The 22,880-nt window shown below is 42.7% G+C and overlaps 2 protein-coding genes across 3 annotated transcripts in view; one reads left to right on the top strand and one right to left on the bottom strand.

Annotated features, from left to right (window-relative positions):
• Positions 1-9,475, bottom strand: part of frem1a (Fras1 related extracellular matrix 1a) — a gene marked incomplete at its 5' end in the record, with an annotated part of 29,946 nt that extends 20,471 nt beyond the window's left edge. The window contains 9 exons of the mRNA XM_083640166.1: positions 516-658; positions 1,136-1,480; positions 2,475-2,606; positions 3,430-3,538; positions 4,068-4,391; positions 4,553-4,749; positions 5,966-6,276; positions 7,126-7,220; positions 9,242-9,475. Coding sequence (XP_083496292.1) covers positions 516-658; positions 1,136-1,480; positions 2,475-2,606; positions 3,430-3,538; positions 4,068-4,391; positions 4,553-4,749; positions 5,966-6,276; positions 7,126-7,220; positions 9,242-9,475 — 1,890 coding nt within the window. The remainder of the gene's footprint in view (positions 1-515; positions 659-1,135; positions 1,481-2,474; positions 2,607-3,429; positions 3,539-4,067; positions 4,392-4,552; positions 4,750-5,965; positions 6,277-7,125; positions 7,221-9,241) is intronic.
• LOC310779190 (uncharacterized protein) overlaps positions 1-22,880 on the top strand; it is a 30,289-nt gene that overhangs the window by 1,319 nt on the left and 6,090 nt on the right. For both annotated transcript variants that reach the window (XM_083639695.1, XM_083639696.1), the window contains exon 2: positions 21,840-21,912. In XM_083639695.1, the coding sequence (XP_083495821.1) occupies positions 21,882-21,912 (31 nt within the window). In that variant the 5' untranslated portion in view covers positions 21,840-21,881. The remainder of the gene's footprint in view (positions 1-21,839; positions 21,913-22,880) is intronic.

The raw sequence follows: 22,880 nt of genomic DNA on the forward strand, positions 1-22,880 counted from the left end.
TGCCCCTTTATGATGTTTCCCCCCTTTCTTTTTCTTTATACAGTAACCCTCACTTCAACAGGTTATCAAGTAGACTTGAATATTTTGTTGGGTTGTTTTCACTGATGCTAGAGGTAGGAAATCTTATGGAAAAGTGTTTAGCGTACTTTCCACCGATATGGGTTTTTGAAGGGCAATACCGTTTCTTTCTTTTTTCCTCAATTGGAGCTGCCGTTAGCTAATATTTCATGTCGAAAGAATCTCTTGCGCTTCAGCCCCTCCACAGAGGGAGGTCGGTGCTCTCAGAGTCCGAAGAAGACGCAGTGCGCGTCGAAACGTCAGTCCTTTAGTACCTTATTAAATTGATTTAAAGTGATTTTGTGTGGTCCAGTCCTCTCTTTGGGTTCAGTCTTTACTGAAAAGAACCAGTCCATTGAACTGTTTCCAGCTAATATTTCATGTCAATATCCAATATATCTTTAAATTTGACTTGACTGAATTGCTGTGGCTTTAAAGGTAAGTGACTGTTTCCCCACCTGAGGCTGTGACAGGTTGGGCGGCTGGTTGAAATCAGACAGCACCACCTCGAAAGAGTCGTCAAACACCTCGTGTCCCAGATGCCGGTAGTAGACCACCGACTGGGACAGATCCTTCTGCAGAAAGTGGCTGACAGGATAGCCTGAATTAAAGAAACAGGAACATGAAATGTGCACAAGGTTGAAAGTAAACAATGTAACAAGTGCAATGTAACAATATTATTTTTCAATATTATATTATATTACATTATATATGAATATTATATTTTTCAATATTATTTTTCACTTGGCTCTGTCAAGAACATGAAAGGCAAGGTAAACGGAGCCGGGTTAAACCGATAAATGGAGCGGATATTGGTCTCTTTATTAAGGAGTAATATCACCTGCAGAGGACAACAGGGGGTGACATTACCTGGCACCAGAGATCAGCCAATAGCAGATGGCAATTTCAATAGCATGCTTTTAACCATTTGGTGGGAGCAAATCCACAAAAGTGGTCTAGTTTCGCTAGGCTTAAATGCGATCTGGTCCAGTCGGTGTGGTCCACCTCCTTATATGATGGACTTGATGTTTGATTTATTTTACACGTCATCAATACTTTTATATGTTATTGTCCTGACCTGTGAGGCCTGGGCCTGGGATTTTCATGACCTGTCCTGCCTGGGGGGCACGGGTGATGTTAAAGAGGATATAGTCGTCACTGGAGTCTGAGTCTGAGGCCTGGAGCATGGAGCCTCTGAGCAGTGCCGTAGTGCCCTCGGGCAGCTCCAGCAGCATGTTGGTGATGAGGTGGGGGGGGCTGTCATCCTTGGGCAGGATGGTGATGGGGAACTTGTGGCGGGTCTGATGGCGCCCGTCGGTGATGCGGAAGACGATGAAGTCCTTGGTGGAGTCGCTGTCGTCATGGTGATAGCAGACCACGCCCGCTCTGATGTCACCGACGGTGAACGTGAAGCCCTTTCCACCTAGGCGTCACACATGTTAGTATGATCACTGAAATCATAACACATTTTACTGTTAAAGGAACACTCCGCCCATTTTCAACCAGCTTTGTATCATTAGAACATCAGTAGTATATCAGAAAACTGTAAACGGTTTTGAAGTCTGTCATTTAATTTGACAGTTATTGAGTGTTAAAGTCTGGACCAGTGACATCACTGGTCCACACTAACTCAAATTAATAACTCATTAACTCAAATCAACTCTCAATAACTGTCAAACTATTCATCATTCATCTAGTTTGACAGTTATTGAGAGTTGATTTGAGTTAATGAGTTATTAATTTGAGTTAGTAACACTCAATAACTGTCAAATTAAATTACAGACTTCAAAACAGTTTACAGTTTTCTGATATACTACTGATGTTCTAATGATACAAAGCTGGTTGAAAATGGGCAGAGTGTCCCTTTAAGGAAAAAGAAAAATGACTGGTAGCTCTATTGTCCAATTCGTATGCATTCTAAGCCGTGAAGAAGACCTCATGTTGGAGTGCCTCCTTTAGTACCTTTTACTGCTAGCTTTGCATTTAAGAATGATTGAAGGTACTGTAGTAATAATAATTGTTTGTTTTTTACAAATTACAAATCTGCCATTACAAGAAACTGAAAGTTAGATTTCCAGCCAAATCCAACCCGGTGGCACACAATGTCAAATGCAATGTAGAGGCAAGTAGAGGCCACCTATCCTCTTGTTGTTGATATGAATTATTTAAAAGATGACACTGAGAGACCGTCCACAGTGATGTTTGTGTGTACTGTAGCCTACCTCTGACGGTCAGTCTGCCATGCTGCAGACCGTCCACAGTGATGTTTGTGTGTACTGTAGCCTACCTCTGACGGTCAGTCTGCCATGCTGTAGACCATCCACAGTGATGTTTGTGTGTACTGTAGCCTACCTCTGACGGTCAGTCTGCCATGCTGCAGACTGTCCACAGTGATGTTTGTGTGTACTGTAGCCTACCTCTGACGGTCAGTCTGCCATGCTGCAGACCGTCCACAGTGATGAAGCGAACAGCATTCAGGTTGTCGTTGTCCACAATCTGCAGCTGCTCCCATGTGATTGGACGAGACTGGCCCTCTAAAAGGCTGAGACCTAGGAAATATATTGTTCACGGAAAAAAATGTCAGTTACATAAAATACTTGGATCTCTGACATCTGAAATCTGGTCCTTATACGTATGTTTCTGAACCAAAAATATGTCGCATATCATGTTTCTAGATAGTCTGCTCTTGAAATAGCAAGGTGGCCAGCACAGGTGTTGTGGTCGGGGTGGATTGGAGGGCGTAAACACTTGTCTTTCACACTGGAGAGCTGTGTTCGATCCCCAGTCATGCTCAAAGTGTTTCTAAAGTCTACATTTCAACCGTAAGTCACATTCAATGTTTTTGTTATTAAAGCTTAATCCTAACCTTAACCAACCTGAGAACGAGTTGCTCGGGAAACCATTTCAAAAGGCCAGACAATTTCAAAAAAATACCTGGCAGGCAATTGGATGAACCATCTGTCTATCACGTCTATCAAGGGGTTGTTGCTCACTGTCGTCACACCTAAAGCCCGCCCCCGTAGCTGCCTCATACATGTAGGACGCTGATTGATGTGAAGCACTGGTGGTTCACTGGTGGCATTCAAACCAATAGATTGGAGCATGGCAAGATGGATTTGTGATCGTGATCTCGTGATCTCATGATCTCATGAGAATCCAGCTGCCTCGCAAGATTATGTGATGTTTATATCAAAGATACTAATGGTACGAGAGAGGCAACACGCTGGCTGATAAGATGGCTGTACACAAAAATCTTGCCTAGCTTTATGCAGTGCTTTCACTTGGACATTTCGAGTGGACGCAGATGCTGAAAACTAAATTGCTATGCGCTTCAGTGATCCCTGTGAAAATGTGAGATGTAATGACACCTACCCATGTTCCAGGACACTCTGGGTGCGTTTGTGTCTGCATTCCTTACAGACATGTGAACTGTCATTGATGGGCTCTTCTCAAAGTAAAAATCGTGGACCTCAAATTCCACCTGTATGGGGAGATTGCAAAGATTTTCAGGCAACATTCCGGGTTCCACATTGGACCTCAGCAAGTGAACTCCCCACTCATTTTTCCATTCAGTTGCAACATTCCGGGTTTCGTAAAATTTTCGTAAAATCGTAAAAGTTTCATAAAATCCTTACTTAGGCTACTTGGACAAACCAAGTGATTCAGCTGTGAGATGAATCGCGACTTGCGAGTGACCATAAAACCAAAACAAACAAAAAAATAAAAGAGAAAAAAGAAAGGGGGGAAGAAGTTTTGCTTTTTGTCCGAGTGTTTTATGTGCACTCACGATTCATCTCGCAGCTGAATCGCTTGGTTTGTCCAAGTAAAACTCTTTATATGAGGATTTTACGAGATGTCAATAGAGAAATAAATGGGGAATTCACTTCCTGTCCCATGCGGAACCAGGAAGGGGCGGGACTTAGACAGTCTACGCCGAAACAACCGTTTAGTATCTCAACTTTAGATACTGGACAAATCGATAGAGAATGACTAGAAAGGGACTTGCTTACCTCGTAGTTCCTGCGTTGGGTGTGAGAGGAGTTCGGCGGTTGATACCCAATGAGCATGTCGTTGAGATCGAGCCATGTGAAGGAGGAGATGGGCCGTGTGTGGTGGGAGAGGTGGGTGATGAAGCCTTCAGCGGGTGGTTTGGTGATGTTGAAGACCAGCAGCTGTTGAGGAGTCTCCTCGTCCTCGCCGTCCAGCGTGGCCGTGGAGAGTGGCGTGAGGATGAACTGGTCCACCTCCAGGATAAACATGGACATGAAGGAGGGCTTGGGGGGCTGGTTGGGCACGGCGCCAATGACCCGCACCGGTATCCAGGCCTGTTCAGACTGCACTCCAGAGTGACAAATGAAATGATAACGATAAGAGCCTGGATTTGTCTGTTTTTAGCAACATAATTCACAGCCTTATTTTAAAGACCACTGAGAAATGTTTTAAACAGCTAAAGAGAGCATAATATGGGATCTTTAATATAGCCAAAATTCTGTACCTGATATATGCTGCCACTCCTGGTGTCCTTGAGCTCCAGTCTGATTGCGATGTAGTCTATGTCTGGAGATGGAGGGTCTATGTGCTGATACCTCAGCCCCATCCCCAGGAAGTCATCACACGACATTTTGTTGACCTTCACTAGCTTCAGACCCTTCAGACAGTCTTCAGTTTTACACATCGCTCTCTCTTGATTATCTGAACAATAAAACAAACGTGCTGTCAAAATGCATTCTGGGAAATGTAGGAAATCAGCAGCTGAAGCAATAGTTGTCCAATCTTTGATAATGTCAGTTTTTGATTATGGTGATGTGATTTACATGTATGCCTCTCCATCCGTCTTAAAGCCTCTTGATGCTGTATATCATAGCGCTCTGCGTTTTGTTACAGGTGATGTTTTCAGTACACATCATTGTATTCTGTACGAAAATGTGGGTTGGTCCTCCCTGTTGGAGCGTAGAGATCAGCACTGTCTGATATTTATTTATAAAGCATTAATTGGGAAACTTCCACCTTACTTATCCGCACTCCTTTCTTGTAACAGTGGAGGTTATCAAACACGATCGCGGTCCTATATCAGACTGTCTGTCCCACGGGTGCGAACCGAACAAGGAAAGACCGCTTTTTCTTGGTTCGCCCCCAACAGATGGAATGTGCTCCAGGAAAACTTAAAAATTGATAATTTGATCCCGCTTGCTTCTTTTAAAGCACTTTTAGAAAGCATTCCTCGCAGGGTGTGTTCATGTTTTATTTGAAATTATTTAATTATGCTCTTGATGCTTGTTATTGTCTGCTGTGTTAACCTGTAATTTTGTAACTGCTGTATATGTTCTTTGTACACCAGGGCTCCCTTGTAAATGAGAGCTTGCTCTCAAGGGACTCTCCCTGTATAAATAAAGGTAAAATAAAAAAATAAAAAAAAATAGACAAAAGAAGGCATGGAATGGATTGAACATCATTGATGATACATAACATCAGTGGTGGATGAAGCACCTGAGAGCCACACGGATATCTTACCAGACAATGACTTTGGTAGAAGTTAAAGTCATCTATTAGTCTTGAGTGCAATTCTTTAAGTATCGGATATTTACTGTGCCAAAATACATTTTCTGATATTAAATGTACTTAAGTATTGAAAGTAAAGGTACGTTAGGGTGCATTACCGCCACCAACTGGAATGGAGTTCAGATCGTGATTAAAGTAACTTGCAAGCTAGGAGCACTGATTCACCAAACCTGCTTGCTTGCAGGCTACCAAATTTCTTCTGGTTTTATTTTGTAGTACAGTAAGGAGTAACAAAGATACTTAGGGTAAATGTAATGGAGTAAAAGTAAAAGTTGACAGAAATGAGTATACTGTAACAAAGTATTATTACTCCATTACATCACACCACTGCAAAACACTATTATGTCACCTAGCTGCTGGCGTAGAGGGATGAAGCTCTCTGGCTCGTCCCCTCTGATGGTGGCTTTGTCTGGTTCTCCGGTGACCAGCTGGCCGTGGGCGGGGAGGTGGGTGTCAGGGCCGCTGACACGGATGTTACACTCCAGGCTGGACCTCTTCTCATAGTGGAAGGACAGCACGTTACCGTCCACAGCATCAGACAGGCCATAGAACTCGGGAACCTCCAGGGATTTGGGCCCCAGCTTGATGATGCTGCATTCAGGTTCCATAATGTCCACATGGAGAGAAAACACCTCCATGTACGTCTCTGTCTCGGTGAACCTAGTCAAAAACCCAGAAGACTAACGTTATTACATTGTCACACCAGCAGCCATGTCAAGTCAGTCAAAATGTTCCGATTTCCCCAAAAGGCATCATTTAAGTTGAACCATATCTTGAAAATGATACAACAATTAGCCACAAGTTCCCTTAAATCAATGCAAAGAGTATGGGCCCAGTATCATAAAGAAAAACTTACAGAAGAATTTGATTGGGTGGACAACTCTTTCAAGCATCATTGTGCAATAGAGATGCCGAGAAGTCACGCCCTCTTCTGCGTTGGGACACATGGGACCTAGGAAGTGGATTTCCCCATTCATTTTCCATTGACGTTTCGTAAAATCCTTATAAAAAAGTTTTACTAGGACAAACCTAAAGATTCAGCTATGAGATGAATGATGGGAGACCATAGAACATTTATCTGCTTTCCCCTTCTTCTCCAAGTTAAACTATTTTGATAAGGATTGTACTACACGCCAATGAAAATAATTAATGGGGAAATTCACTTCCTATCCTTCGCAGAACCCGAAAGAGGGTATGACCTCGACACTTCTGTAGACACTTTCAACTCGACAACATAAACATTCTAAATTTCCCCCAGCTTACTTCCTGTTGCAATGTTTGCTAATACAATAACTGACAGGACGTAAGCTAGGTTCCAAACTGTTCCATAGCAACACAATTCTGTGAAAGCCATCTGGGTCAAATGGTCTCAGTGTTGAAGGACTTCTAGAGTAATTGAGATTCATGTGCAACACAGTTGTACTAAGGACTTTCAGTGGCTGTAGCTGTACAGTCGAAGGACATTCAGTGGCTGTACCTGTACAGGCGAAGGACATTCAGTGGCTGTACCTGTACAGTCGAAGCTTGACAGTGTCCTCCTTTAACAATGGACAGCCGTTATGGACGTACTTCACCTCATCGGCCAGGTAGTGGCAGTCAAAGACCTAAAGGTGTAATGGGGATGACGCAGATCATGGTAAATCAGCACATGTAGAACTTGCCTATTCCTTGCCTCAATTGACTTTTCTGTTACATTAATTAATAGATAATTCACTCCATGCATTCTTCCATGCTAACACTAGCATACACTTGTTGAGTGATAGTAGCTAGGCCACTAGCATCATGAAAAGTTGCTAGTTTTTTATTATATATAAATATATAATAACGCATTGACATTGTACATTCATTAATGCAAAAGATGAAATATTAACTATACCAGGTTTGCTTTTAGAATTATTTCAGGTGAGCATGTATTAGTGATTTTTTTAGCTGTAGATGTCTCCCACTAGCCTGGTAAACCAGCCAGTCATGTGAACTCACATTTCAACGAAATGCAATGTGAGTTCACATGACAGGCTGGTTTACCAGGCTAGTCTCCCACCACATCAATCTCCTAAGGTAAAGGTTTCCCTGCCTGTTCAAAACAATGTTATTTTTGTATGAAATGTCCTCTAAATGTTATCAATCTCCTATACAAAGCTGCTACAGTACATACGATTTAAGATTACTTATATTTGGCTTAGAGAGTTTCCTGTTTATTGCTTTTGCACTATCACTTCTCACAATCACTCAACATAGTGTATGCTGAAGCGTTAGTATGGAGCAAAAATGATCTACTTGGGACACCTGGATGATTTTGGTGTCTTTGTGGCCATTTACACCTGGCATTAACATGCGTTTTCTGTCATCAGATAGTGCTTTGAACACATTAGCCTGATTTCATTTACACCCTGGCCTTACCATGCCTTTCGGGTGATCAGATTGCAATCTGATTGCAATCTGATCACCCAAAATGGGGTGTCCTCTCAATCCGCATACAGTTGCTGTATGCGAATTGAGAGGACACATTGCATTTACACTCGTGTTCAATGTGTACACAATGCATCCCTGACCACCTCCGGAGGTGGTTTGGCCGATCGGATTGCAATCCGTCTTCAATGTGTCTTGGGGGCGTTTACACCTGTACTTTCAAGTGGTCAAGCACAATCTGATTGCAATCCGATGAGAGAAAACGCTTGAACGCCAGGTGTAAATGGCCTCTATGTTCCTAAGTTGACTTTACAGTCATAAATAAATGGCTAAGGAAGGGCATCCATACTGTATGTGCCATAGGAAATGAAAGGCTTATGTGCCATGTGGGTATAGCAAAGTAAATGTTTTGAATCCTACGGTCTTGAGTGCAACTCTAAGCATATAAAATGACTCAAGCAACAATCATTTTGGCCACTCAGCAGCTGACTGTATCTGTCAGCACCAAGTCATTAGACAGGAGCCGGCTGGTCTACCTGCAACACAAAGGGAGGGAGCAGAGAGAGACCCTCCACATTTAAATTCCTTTCTCTTCTAGATATTAAAGCTAGACTGCCTTGCTTTCTATCACCATATTGCATCCTTACAAATTCACTGTCTTATTGTTACTGCAATGATATCCATTCATTCAAAATGAATGTGGTAAAAGTTTTTTTTAAACCACCTTAAAAGTAGCTACATGTATGGAAAAAGTAGGTCCGTTTTAAATGGAGCCCGCAGCGGAATTCGCGGGCGCTTGTCTGAGACTCCGACTAGAGAATCGACGGCTGAGTCTCGAGGCTATAGTTACTTTCTTACAGTACTTGACATTATGTGCCTCATAAAACCACAATTCCACATCTCAGGCATCGAAACATACAATTATATTGAGCTCGAGGCCAGAAGGACGCAATCGACACATGCTGACATCCTCCAAATAGAACAAGTTACCTACATATCCACCCCCATAGTTCAAGAGGGTCTTGGCTAATGACAAATCCCAAAATGTTATAATTGCCCCTGGTCTCCCCTACACTGTTCCTAACATGCTGTTGTTGAAACATAATGCATAGTTTCAAACTACCCTACTAGGTTTTATTGCTAAATTGCCTAGGGAAGGAAAAAAAGAAAACATGATTTTTCCCCCCAATGGAAGTCAATGGGATTATTGCGTTACCTGAGGTGTGAGTTTTCCCACTCGTTGAGTAATGGGCTCATTTAGCACGACCTCCACCTTGCACGCATCCTTCTGACGGGGGATGTGGAACTGCAGGTCGCCCTCCTGAAGGTGACCCCACTGACCCCGCTTCACCTTTAGACCCTTATTGACTTTTACAAGGGACTGGTGCGCTGTCACTGAGCAGGTCGTTCCAAGCAGCAGCATCGGCAGCAACATCCAACCCACGGCCATCATCTGTCACAAGCCAACGTCCTCCTGTCAGGTGTTTAGGTACCGGGGTCCAAACGAGAGGATAGGAGCAGGTTTACGTAGAAGCCTTTGTCTTTCCTTTTCAGATGAAGATGGATCTATTTGGATGCGTTGCTGCATGTGGTCGCCAATTTTTCCCGGTTCACATGGTTGATCAGGAGCTGAGAAAGAAAAGGACATGTTAAAGTAATAATCAGTCATATTTAGTGAAGAAATAAATGTCACTTTTGCTTTTATCACGATTGATGGAACCACATTTTATACGGTCTGATTACAGGCAATGTTTCAGGATTTTCAGAGAATTTCTTTAAGTTCTAATCGGCACATTTCTTCGTGGTTTGTTCAAGCGGGATTGAGCCTCTTGTATCAGTGGAACAGCAATGGATTTGAACTACTGATCCCCTGGTCCACATTTTCCCCGATTTCTGACCATTTTCACAAATCCTCGTCTTTCAACTTCCTCGTCGCAATAGACCCGGTTCACCTCCAGATGTGTTCCTTTTTTAACCATTTCCCAAACATAACCCTTAACTCATAACCTTAACCAAGTTGTTTTAGTTGCCTAACCTTAAAGGGACATTCCACCAAAAAACAATGCTGATTTATTTTGCACATAATCTCACACATCCAAAAACTGTAAACAGTTTCGCAGACAGTCATTTAGTTTGACAGTTATTGAGAGTTGATTTGAGTTAATTGTGGACCAATGATGTAATTTGTGCACAAACTGCAGTTTTCTGATAATGTGTGAGATTATGTGCGAAATAAATCAGTATTTATTTATTTTTTGGTGGAGTTTCCCTTTAGCCAACTCGTTGTAGTTGTCTAAACACAAGGCTGCAGTCTCAGTTGATCGCATTGTGGCTCTCAAAGGCAGGCACAACCCAAACTGCCATGGAAACAATACTGCTTTTATATCACAACAAAACATTACTGAACATGTACAACAATAAATACAACAAAGACAATCTTCATGTCATGATTTCCAGACTGTTTGTCTGTAGCTGTGGTCAGGATCGAGGAACCTCCATCATATCAGAGGTGGAGGGCACTGACTAATATCTGATATTTGATAAAGAACCAAGGTTCATAAGTTAACCAAACACTCTTACCTCTTAACAAGCAGGCAACATCCCCAAGAAACATTTTCAACACAACTTTCTGTACAACTAGCACTCACTTATGGCGACAGCCCCCTCAAAAAGCATTTCAACTTGTTTTTCTAATGACAAAACAGAGAGCAGCTATCAGCTCAGGCATGTTCCAGAACCTCTACAGACTGCAGGACTTGTGTTCTGTGTTCAGATTGTCAGGAAATAGGTTCAATACCCTCCCTTGACAAGGAAAGGAAGCAGCTTGGTCTTTCCCTGAGGCAAAACATGCTACAGTAATGATACGCTAGCTAGACGCTGACACTTATTTCCACAGATCTTTGGTGTTTATACAGTCAGAGTCCCATCCTGGGCCTATACAATACTATAGTGCTACAGAAACCCTGCAGAAATGACTCTCTTGGTACAGACCAGCAGCGGATTGAAAACCAGATATAAGAACATACTACATTCAAAGATTTGTGTCGTACGCTTACATACAGATTGACACTGTTAATAACATCTGTAAACAAAAATGGAACTAACTTTCTTGCCTTTTTTGTGATAAGTTTTTTTTTATATTTTTGAAACTACAGGACACAACAAACACACAAACAACAATAACAGCACGGCACACTAAACAATAATGTTTGGGGGGGGGGGGGAATTACAGAATAAGAAACCGTGTCAATTATAAATAAGAATAATATTCCCAAGCAAAAACAAATAACAGTAGACTGAAAAGAAAAGAAAAAACAAACACTAAAACAAAACCATGTAGTCTATTGTATTATACAACCATCCATTTCTACTAAGTTCTAAGGCTGGCCCGCTCCAGGTCTGATATTACTGGATAGAGGAAGTGTGGGAGGGGGGGAAGCCCTTTTAAGGTAGTGCCTTATATACCTGACCATGCCTGCACAGCGGCAGGGTTGGCTCTATGAGCCATGCTGTTGTACACTCACAAGATGGTATACTCTGCGTATACAATCAGAGTAAAATACTCTGATGGTACTCTGAGTATATACGCAGAGTATACCAGCAGAGTATAATACTCCGATGGTACACTCTGCATATACATTCAGAGTATAATACTCCGGTGGTATACCCTGAGTATAATACTCTGATAGTATACTCTGAGTATGTACGCATAGTATACCATCAGAGTATTATACTCTGATGGTATACTCAGAGTATACTATCCGAGTAGTATACTCTATGGGTATACTCAGGGTATTATACTCTGAATATACCCCCAGAGCATAATACTCTGATATTATACTTTGACTATACCATCAGAGTATTATACCCTGATGGTATGCTCTGAGTATACCATCAGAGTAGAATAATCTGATGGTATATACGTACACTCTGAGTATACCATCAGAGTATTATACTTTGATGGTATGTTTATACTCAGAGTATTGTACTCTGATGGTATACTCAGAGTATACCATCAGATTGGGATTAAAGCACAGTGGGCTTTGGCTGCTGCAATAGCCTAGTGATTTAATTTGAGAGACAAAGACTGTTTTTCCTGTCATTAGTTGAACTAATGATAGGACAGCTATACAATTGGTTAGGATGCTCCCATAGCATAGTACATGATTGTTTCTGCGCCCCCCCTGCCTGTAGTGTAGTAAGTCTTCTAGTCACTAGAAGGCCTTTCCAAGCCCAATTCCCGCAAAGTCAAGGACCCAACATGGCATTCACAAACTTTCAAGGATCTCAAGGACCCGTGAGAACCCTGAAGTAAAAAAGTAAAGGTTCGGGAGAGCTAAGCCTCCAGTGAGTTTGCTTCTTTGTAAGGTTGTAAGTTTGATTCGGGCATGCTTTCCTCTGCAGATGAACTGCGATATGAGGGAATGCATTTCTGTGATCAATTTCAACTTTACTGCCTGTTTTCTATTTGTGTGCATCGATTCTATTGTCCATCTTGCTGCAGAGTTGTACCTGGATAGTCCTCATGTCTCCTCGGGGGATTGACACAGTTTCAGTTATTTGGTCTCGGACGCCGCTGAAGACGCGCCGTAGAGATGTGTGGTGTTAGAGAAGCAGGAGAAGACGTCATTCTGCCACATTCCTTTGACACTTGTCTATTATACCTGCTTCAAACCTCACAGAGAGCACTTCCAACAGAAATGCACCTTATAATCAGGGTCTGGGCTGGGGGGCAACATGTTCTAACTTGTCCCTATGAACAATGCTTGTGTTTAGTAGAACTGGGAAGATCATGTTCAAGGGGTTTGTTTTACACAAATAGAATTTTCGAATGGTCACAACCCCCCTCTGCCCCATTTCTACCACTCTTTGTCTGATGAATCCCTTGGACAGTCAAACATGCATGGTTGTCAAGCAAAATAGATTTTTCAGCAATGATGAACAGCAATGATTTGTAACTCAGCCGACCTCTATATGACTACAGGGCATAAGAAATATCAACCAACATATAATTTGTCCTGTGTGGTTATGATTGGCAGCTTTATAAATTATAGAAGTTGAGACTAAGGTGTTGCCAAAATATCTTCAGACGCTACGCATTATACACCGTTTTTCAGGTCAGTCACTCATTCAGTCAGTCAGGAACGCTTAGTAAGGTGATGCACTTCATCAGATGGCCTGTAGTCTCTAGAGGGAGTGGACCAGTGGATAGCGCCCTCGACTTCCAAACTTTCATCACAAGAGAGCTGGTTCGCCTCCCGATGTGGGACCATTTTTAACCCGGACCCAAACCCAACTCCTAACCCCAACCAAGTGGTTTTACTTGCCTAACCTTAATCGAGTTGCTTTTAGTTGCCTAACGCCAACCAAGTTGTTTTTGTGCCGGTCGAGTGGTTGTCGCCACCGGGGGGTTTCCACCGGCTACAGTCCGGTGATGTAACGATGTTCCCTAGCTGCCCGGCACTGTGAACAGGAAGAAGCCCGTGGAGCTCCAGCGGCTCGGGGTAGCTCGGCTTGTGGGGTCGGGTGCTGCTGTGACCCGGAAGCGCAGCTGCCGCACGCCGGGCTTCATGAGGCTTTCACGGTGGACCAAAAGTGTGTCAAACCGTCAAACTTACATGAAACCTCGGCGGGCGTACAGTATTATTATTATTATTTGTCGTCATATACGATTGCACATAGACTGTATTGGTTGGAAATACAGTTGGTGTTATGGTGTATGTTACCATCATCACAATAGGCAAACATGGATTACTAAATTACAAACACTGTATGTATAAATATAAAAGTAGAAAAAGTGAGGTTCTTGATCTTCGAATGGAACCTCCAAATCCTCATCAACCATATCAAATTAGACCAATGACAAAACGAGTAGCTTCCCTATCAGAGAACATGAGCGCATTCTTGTCATATTCTTTGTGAGCCATGAGAGGCTCAATGAGCAGCAAACCAAAGTCCAACTGCATGCCAGAGTTAAGAGTAGATCCCATTTGAGCGGAAAGAGAACACCCAATCAGAGTTCAGAGTCGATCACATTTGAGCGGGAAAGAGAACACTCAATCAGAGTTCAGAGTAGATCACATTTGAGCGGAAAGAGAACACCCAATCAGAGTTCAGAGTAGATCACATTTGAGCGGGAAAGATAACACCCAATCAGAGTTCAGAGTAGATCACATTTGAGCGGAAAGAGAACACCCAATCAGAGTTCAGAGTAGATCACATTTGAGCGGGAAAGATAACACCCAATCAGAGTTCAGAATAGATCACATTTGAGCGGAAAGAGAACACCCAATCAGAGTTAAGGGTAGATCACATTTGAGCGGAAAGAGAACACCCAATCAGAGTTAAGAGTAGATCACATTTGAGCGGAAAGAGAACACCCAATCAGAGTTAAGAGTAGATCACATTTGAGCGGGAAAGAGAACACCCAATCAGAGTGAAGAGTAGATCACATTTGAGCAGAAAGAGAACACCCAATCAGAGTGAAGAGTAGATCACATTTGAGCAGAAAGAGAACACCCAATCAGAGTTAAGAGTAGATCACATTTGAGCGGAAAGAGAACACCCAATCAGAGTTAAGAGTAGATCACATTTGAGCGGAAAGAGAACACCCAATCAGAGTTAAGAGTAGTCTAGATCACATTTGAGCGGGAAAGAGAACACCCAATCAGAGTTCAGAGTAGATCACATTTGAGTGGAAAGAGAACACCCAATCAGAGTTAAGAGTAGATCACATTTGAGCAGAAAGAGAACACCCAATCAGAGTTCAGAGTAGATCACATTTGAGCGGGAAAGAGAACACCCAATCCAGCATTTCCCCCTGCTAAATATCTGCTTGTTCCTGATGTCTCAATGTTATCAGCGAAACAGCACAAAGACCTGTCTAATCTGTCCTGGTTAAAGTCCTAGGAGCTTGTGGACAGCCTAGCCTAGGTGACTGATCTGCGTCCCAGTCTCGGGGGGGACTCGGCGGACGCGTGGGAGGAGGAGGTGATGGGAAAGGTCCTCCTGTGAAGGGCCTAGTGACCCTTAATCCACTTCCTGTTTTGGTCGCTCCTTGAGGCCGAGGCTCGCCTTACAGTGACCGTACAATGTCAACAAGGCCCATCCATGGAAGTGGCGCGGTCCTATTTCCTGGGTCGGGTTGTGTCACGCTCTGAGTTGCTTTTTATTTGGTCAAAAACAAGTGTGTGAATGAGTTCCACATGTGCTGAGTGAGTGAGTGAGTGCACGTTTGTGTTCTTTGCTCAGCTGATGGCGACATCCTCGTGTCGTTCAGGAAGAGGCTCAGCATCTGCTCCGTGTCCGAGCCGGCAGGTCTAATGACAGGCTGGATTTACATTCCTATGGAAAACTAACACGACGACGGGCTGGATTTACATTCCTCCCGAGAACTAACACTCGTGGGGGCCCGGCCGCCCGGGGCGGTTCGACGTATCTGAAAATAAACAAAACGCTAGACGTCTTCACATCTCGCAAGGACACGGTGCGCGTCGTCCGTCGCTCTCAGAATTCACTCGCCCCACTCAAAATTGTTTGTTATGAGTCGAAACAGGCTTTCAGTGTTGGTAAGAGAAGACACAGCCTCAGTTCATGGAGCAGTAGGTAAAAAACAGGATCCCTCTCTCTAGGACCCCGGTGTGCCAAATGACTGTACTTCCAAATGATTCTCTTCAGAGGGTCAGATCAGGGGTGGCAATTGCCAGATGTATGTATATATATGAGCTTGGAATGTACATGATTCTGTTTGGGTATGCAGCTCTGAGATATTGAGCATCCAAGATCTGAGCCCTAACCATAACCCAAACATACACCACTCAAGCATAAAACAACACTCCAAAATTATAAACACTAGCAATATGTGGTTGGGGGGAAAAAGACAGATAGAACCGTGTCATTCCAAGCTCTCAATACGTATAACTAACACTAATTCTCATTTTGCGCCAGCATAATCCATATTATTTCAAAGGTCCACAGACAAACACCAGGTGGGGGGGGATCTGGGGGTGCGATGTGTCCATCTCTTAACAAGTGGGTTTGCTAGCACAGCTGGGAATGCTGCTCGCTTCCACTCAGGGCCACACTTCTTCTCATCTTAATAATGACAGGGTCCTTTTCAAAGCAGAACAGGCATTCTACTGAGTGAGAACATGACCGGCCAGCATTTGGCTGCCATCCAGCCTCTTCAAGAATGTGTAACAGATATCAATGTGTATAAATGTTTATCACGCAAAGTTATGCTATAATATCGATGTATATGAATGCTCATCATGTACTGTCTAGCTGGCTATCTAGGCATCAAGCTAATGGAGAACCTGATGAAGATATACAGAATCCAGAAAGAAAAACCCAAATGCAAGTGCAGTCAAGATCACAGACAAGGTGAAGGTCTGATCTATGTGAAGAGGCAGATTTGCTATGAAAACATACATTCTTCCCCAAAGCAGCTGATGCAGCAGAGCAGAGACACAGACAGACACTGCGCATAGAGTTAATACAATCCAACCAAGACACCTTATTTGGCCCTTTCCCCAGCCGACATGCCCTTACCTGATCCGCAAACATCTGGCGCTTCTTCTCCTGCTTCTCTGCCTGCTCTCCTCTGCTTTCACCAAGCAACTATCTCATTGACAGAATCTGGCTTAACTCCTCCGGTGGCAAACTCCACCCACAGATGAGAGAGCGAGGGAGAGAGAGAGAGAGAGAGAGAGAGAGAGAGAGAGAGAGAGAGAGAGAGAGAGAGAGACACACACACACAGAGAGAGGGGGAGAGAGGGAGGTTTGTGTATTGAAAGAAGAGGGGACCGGCGATGCCTTCCCCTCTCTTGGCTGCTGTGGGATCGGGTCAAGAACCAAGCAGAGTGGAGAAAGACAAAGAGTGGGCTTTGTGAGATCAAAGTCTCCTCCAAAGTGCCTGGTGCTTTTCAGCCACAGCTTTGTCATTACTGACCAGGAATGAGCCCAGATGAAGGGGTTAAAGGCTGCAGACAGTCATGTAAGAAAGAAAGAAGGTCCACTCTGCCCTACAAACCAGCATGGCAGTTTGCGTCAATAGTGAAAAGCGAGGAAAGAATGTAGACTATTGCCAGCATTTATGGGTCTAAATTTTGTTGATATGCAATCTGAACACAGGTCATGCATGACCTTTGACCTTTAAAACACACAAAACATACATTTGACAATCATCTTATACAGCCAATGCTTTTTATCCTATAAGTACTGACATCCATCAAAACTCGTTGAACACACACCCAAATAGATGCAGACTAGTGGCAAATGAGAAACAATAGAAAAATAAACATTTGTAGTGACTTTTATTTTGATGCACCCAATGTTTGAGCTCCTGCTTTCATCAGAGGATGTGCTGACATCCATGGTGGAAATGTAATGAAAGAGCAATGGCTAACATCTGTAAGAACAACATACCGGTACACCTCTGTGTTTTGTGTTGCTTTTGAAGTTGATAGGTGACTCCCAGAAATGGGACTTTGAATCATAATTGCTCAAAACTTAGCTTAACTTGAAAAGACTACAGTCTTGACATTTTTGGAAGTAGTACTGGAAGTAGCCTACAGAACGCTTGGAAGATTTATCGTGAAGTTTGCCAAATTGTTACTAAGCTAAGCCGCCATGTTGTGACGCAACCGGTCTGCCATCTTAAGACCTGACCCAAACCCAGGGTCCAACACGCTGTACCAGACAAACTCAACCTACAGATATCATTAAATGCACTATACAACAATTAGTTCCAACACAAAAAGCTGTGGGTAGCCAATGTTTGCAAGGTGGATAAAGTTAGCAGCTAATCTAATTATAACTTAACATCTAACTTTGCTGGTGTATCACCAGAGAGCCTTTGAGATAGTTCCTTAAAACTACCAAATATCTGAATAACAGACATATATTCGGGGAATTATTTAGAACGATTTAACAGAAGCACCACCTGGTGTTAATCCTCTGAACCTAATAGCCTAAGGGAGAAGGAGTGCGATTCAACTCGAAAAACTCGGCCGGTCAAAATGGTGCGGATTTGAAGTCACGTGGAGGACGGAACGAAACCGGATCGGGAACCGGATGTCTACGCCGTGACAGTAGGTAACCTAACCTACAAGTTGTGACTGCCGCAGAGCAAAACAGAGCGTGTCTGGTGTGAACGGCCAGGCTCCTGCTCGAGCTGAATTTTACGCACGGCGGCGCTTTCGCATACAATGTGTATGCAGCGTTGGCAGAGCAGAGTGGACAGCTGCTTCTGGGACGCTCTTGGACTGCGGTGCTGGTCTGGGGGAGTCACAAGCATTCACTCGAGTGGCTGCGAGCAGCTCCAGCCACCTCGCAGATCAGAACGTCACACAGATGCTCCTGGTGGAATCCGCTGGTGAGCAGTGTTGATATATGGACACAACAGGCAAAGTCAGCAGCTGGGACAGGACAGACTGAAGATTCAATACTTTATTGCCATCTCAACACAGTTGATAGGAATTTGCCCCAGTGCAGCTCTTAAAAACTCGCTAGCTAAGCTAGATTCTGTATTCACAACAACAACGCCGGAAGAAGACTCCCGAAAGGGACCGGAAGAGCCCAGGAAACTTGTCTATAAAACAGGTGGAATCCTACAAATCCCTGTGTCTGCGCTGTGCGGGTGGACCACACCCTGGGCTGGTCTATCCAGGTGGATTGTGTTTGTGGCAAAGTTCAGCAGCCCATGTACTTTTTGAGGAGATTGAGGGCTTATGGGGCCAGCCCAGAAATACTCCAGTTATTCTATTGTTCCACCATACAGAGTATCATTCCTTACTGTGGCACTGTATGGTACAATTAGTCTAACGGTTTGTAGGACTTTATTATTACTATATACTATTTATCATACTGCTGCTATTATTACTAGTCTGTGTCTATATACTGTGGCGCCTGGTGAATTGTTTTGGTGAATTGTTATTTAATTGGTGATTGTATTGTATTGTACTGAATGGTTGCACGATGGGGAGCCTGGAATTTCGTTGTGTAAATTCTTATGCAATGACAAATAAACTACTACTACTATTACTAAAAAATAGGGTGGCTAGATTGATTAAAAAGGCCTCTAAGATCATCGGTCGACCATCAACCAAGGCTTCCTTAACAGCCAGAACGCAGCAACTGTGCGTTTGGCCCAAAAAATAGTAAACAATCCCTCTCATCCCCTCCTCCACCAGGAGTTCGAGCTGCTTCCATCGGGCAGGCGGTTCCGAGTCCCGCGGTGTCGGCTGAACAGGACCAAAAACTCTTTTGTGCCTCATGCCATCACCCTCCTTAATAAGCAGGGGGGTAGATAGGCGGGACTCTGGGGGAGGGGGGGTAGCCTATTTAATGATTTGATAGGCTGGGGGGGGGGGGGGGGGGTAGCCTATTTAATGATTTGATAGGCTGATAGGCTGGATCTGGGGGTGGGAGGTGGGGGGTATACTATTTAATGGTAATGATAGGCGGATAGGTTGGACTTGTTTTTACAAATTCCAGGTGGATTTAATGCTGTCCTTATCTTTTACCTTCTATATTTGATGTCTGGTTTGTAGGACTACATTGCTGCAGGTTTAAGTCTGTATGTGCCCATGTCTCTTATCTTTTTGTATAGTTTTGATTCTTCTTTCTGTATGTTGGCACTTGTTGCACATTATACTGTAACACATTTCTGTGATGGCAGACAATAAATGAAAAAGAAGAAGAAGAAGAATTGTGGCTGCTATGGGGAAGTGACAAACCTGTAATTACAGGAAGTGTCATATATGTCTCACTACGAAGCATTAGGTCAGACGCTTTGACAGTTGAGCGCGAGAGAACAAGATGGATAGAGACTGAGAGACAGTGCAGAATGGCTGAATTCAGACTAAAATCACTTCATGTTTGATGTTGTGTTTCATGTAACAGGTAAGGCTGCATTAAAATGCATATTAAATAACAGATACATTTGATTTGATTTGATTTGATTTGATTTTGTTTATTCATACACAAAAAAAAAATCACAATACAATATGCTTCATATACAACAATGATCAGTGTGTACGAAAGGGTACCCCAAGGAAGCTACTAAAAGCTTATTAGAGGGGGCCCACATTACAAAACTGAACTTACTACTTAGTTACTTACTAATATTACTAACTGTAATTAATCTTCATATAACTCTACACCAGCAGACGGCGCATATCAGGACAACAACAAGGTCCAACTGCTCTGCTTTATCTGATTGTAACAGTGAGTACTGTATTAACATTAGAACCTATTCAGCTCAAACTGCCTTCTTGGAGTAACAATTAATACAGGGAGAGGAAATTGAGACAGTAAATGAATTCAAATTTGTAGGTGTTGTTCTATAGACTCCAAGCTTAAATTTCACAAACATGTCAAAAAGATCACAAAGACAGTGAAATGCAATCTAAACTGCTTTCAATTAATTATGCATCATACTTAAAGCTGCACAGTTGTTTATGCATGCTATGCTTTTTTCTCATATGTCTTACTGTGTTACAGTGTGGAGCCCCTCTGACTATAATTCAGCCTGTTGCATCCCTGTATAAGCAAGCGTTAAAAATGATGGCAAAAGAAAACATGCAGTTTGTGCAGGTTTGTCAGTAGACAAAATGGCACTAGGATTACCAGGAGCGCAGCAAGTGGCAATTGTGAAATTGCACGCCGTAAGACCTCCTTCGGGCAGTCAACTTTCTCCATGAAGGGCTCTCAAATGTGGAACGCAACCGATCTAAAACTAACTCTAGATATTAAGATCTTTAATAAAAATGTTAAAGACTGGCTGAAGCTTAACCACAGCTGTATGGGTTGGAGCCATTGTGCTTATTCGAAGTATTCTCTTTCTTTTTTCTAATATTCTCTATTCTAATTTCTCTATTTTAATATTGAAATGTATTTGCCTGACATTTTGCACACTTTTCTAATCTAATTGCTTTCTGAGCACCCCACCTCGCTTTAGACTGGTGAATTGCATGACGAGGGGTGACTTACAGACCTGTATCAGGAAATGGGTGGAGGCAAAATGTTTGAGAGGCTAGGAGAAAGGGCATACATTTTCTTTGAACCACATTCATTTGAATCCTGATTTATCCTTTTAATCCTGTGCTATTTTTTACAGGAGTTGACAAGAAAACAAAGATTAAGTTACATGTTTTGAGCTGACCTGATTATTTTTGGAAACATTAAATAAATATCTGTTATTTTACCAACTTCAACTTGGACTCATGGACTCGCTTTTTTGTCAATGGAAAACAAAATGGAATGGAAAAAAGCCGATACAGTATGCATTTTTAATTGAACTGCGTTGAATTTTGAATTGATTTGAATTTGAGTTATTACTCTGGTTTACTCTCTTTCTCTACTCTTACAAATGTGATACGTACATGTTGTAATTCTGATACTATGATACTATGTAGTAATATGTACCATGCTATAATTGTGAATTTCTCACCTTTCTTCTTAGCCTAACTAGGGACAGGAGTTGGAAACTAGCAATAGCTATACACTCTGTATGCAAAACATCAGTTACTTTAACTTGTTTGACATGAGTGAAAAATTATTACTATGTAAACTTGCATTGTCCCTATCAAATAAACGATAAATGCATAAAAAATATATCAATATATTAAAATACTTCTGAAATAGGAAGGACATGCATCTTGATATGAGAAACAACAAAAACGATCTTTCTTTTATTTGAAAGTTTCAAAGTACCATGCAAAAATGATGTTATGATCTCATTATCTCTTACTTATTTACTTGGTTACTGGATATGATCAATGCAAGCTCTTGACTGTTTATTTTGTTTTCAGGTAAGATCAACAAAAACAACAATAGCAACAACGACAAAAGAGATGGGCGGGTCAGGCAATTCAAAACCAAAAGGTACACTAGTCACTTTCCATCTTGCATTTCCATACTCAAGCCTTTCTCTCTCTCTCTATCGCTCTCTCTGTCCCTCCTCTCTCTCTCTGTCCCTCCTCTCTCTCTCTCTCTCTCTCTGTCCCTCCTCTCTCTCTCTCTCTCTTTGTCCCTCCTCTCTCTCTCTCTCTCGCGCGCGCTCTTGTTCCGGCCTGCGAATAAACCAATAAACGTTAGTACATAAATACTGTAAAACAGCAGAGGAGGCTCGCTCAGATTCAAGATTCAAGATTCAAGATTCAAGTTTATTATTTGTCCCCGAAGGGCAATTTGTGTGCAGCAGACATAAAAAGCATAGCGAATACATGAAAAAACAAAACATGAACAAATTAAAACAAACATGGAGCAATGGCAGCAGTTTTCCAGCAGAAAAAGGATCAAGTAAACACAGGATAAAAGTAAAATAAAAACAAAATAAAAACACACCTCAAGGGATCTGTACGATGTACTTAAAAGTAGTAAAGACACGTACAATGTACTTAAAAGTACATTGTCGGATAGGCGCCCCAAAACCCACCGTCTCTAGGTCCTTGTCTGTATCCCTGTCAGACAACCAAGTCTCGGTAAAGGCTAGGATGCAGGCATCTCTAAAATCGTGACTGTAACGAGCTTGAGCTTGGAGTTCATCAGCCTTGTTGCGCAGAGACTGGACGTTGGAGAGGATAATTGAAGGTAACGCGATGCGGGAGAGAGGTTGAGTTTTCAGCCTCAGTCGAACGCCGCCTCTTCTTCCTCGTTTTCTAGTCCTAGTCCTTCGATCTCGTCCCCCGGAGAGGTCACGGGAACCGGACATCTGGAATCCATCGAAGTTAACCGGATTGAGATCAGCAGGAGGATCATGTGTGTTCCAGCGAAGAAGCAGCTCTCTGCTGTACTGGAGCCGTGGTGGACGATCAGAAGACAGCCGTGATGGGCGATCAGGAGACAGAAGA

This window comes from Poromitra crassiceps (assembly GCF_964638095.1).
Source record: "Poromitra crassiceps genome assembly, chromosome: 7".
In the NCBI taxonomy this organism is placed as follows: Eukaryota; Metazoa; Chordata; class Actinopteri; order Beryciformes; family Melamphaidae; genus Poromitra; species Poromitra crassiceps.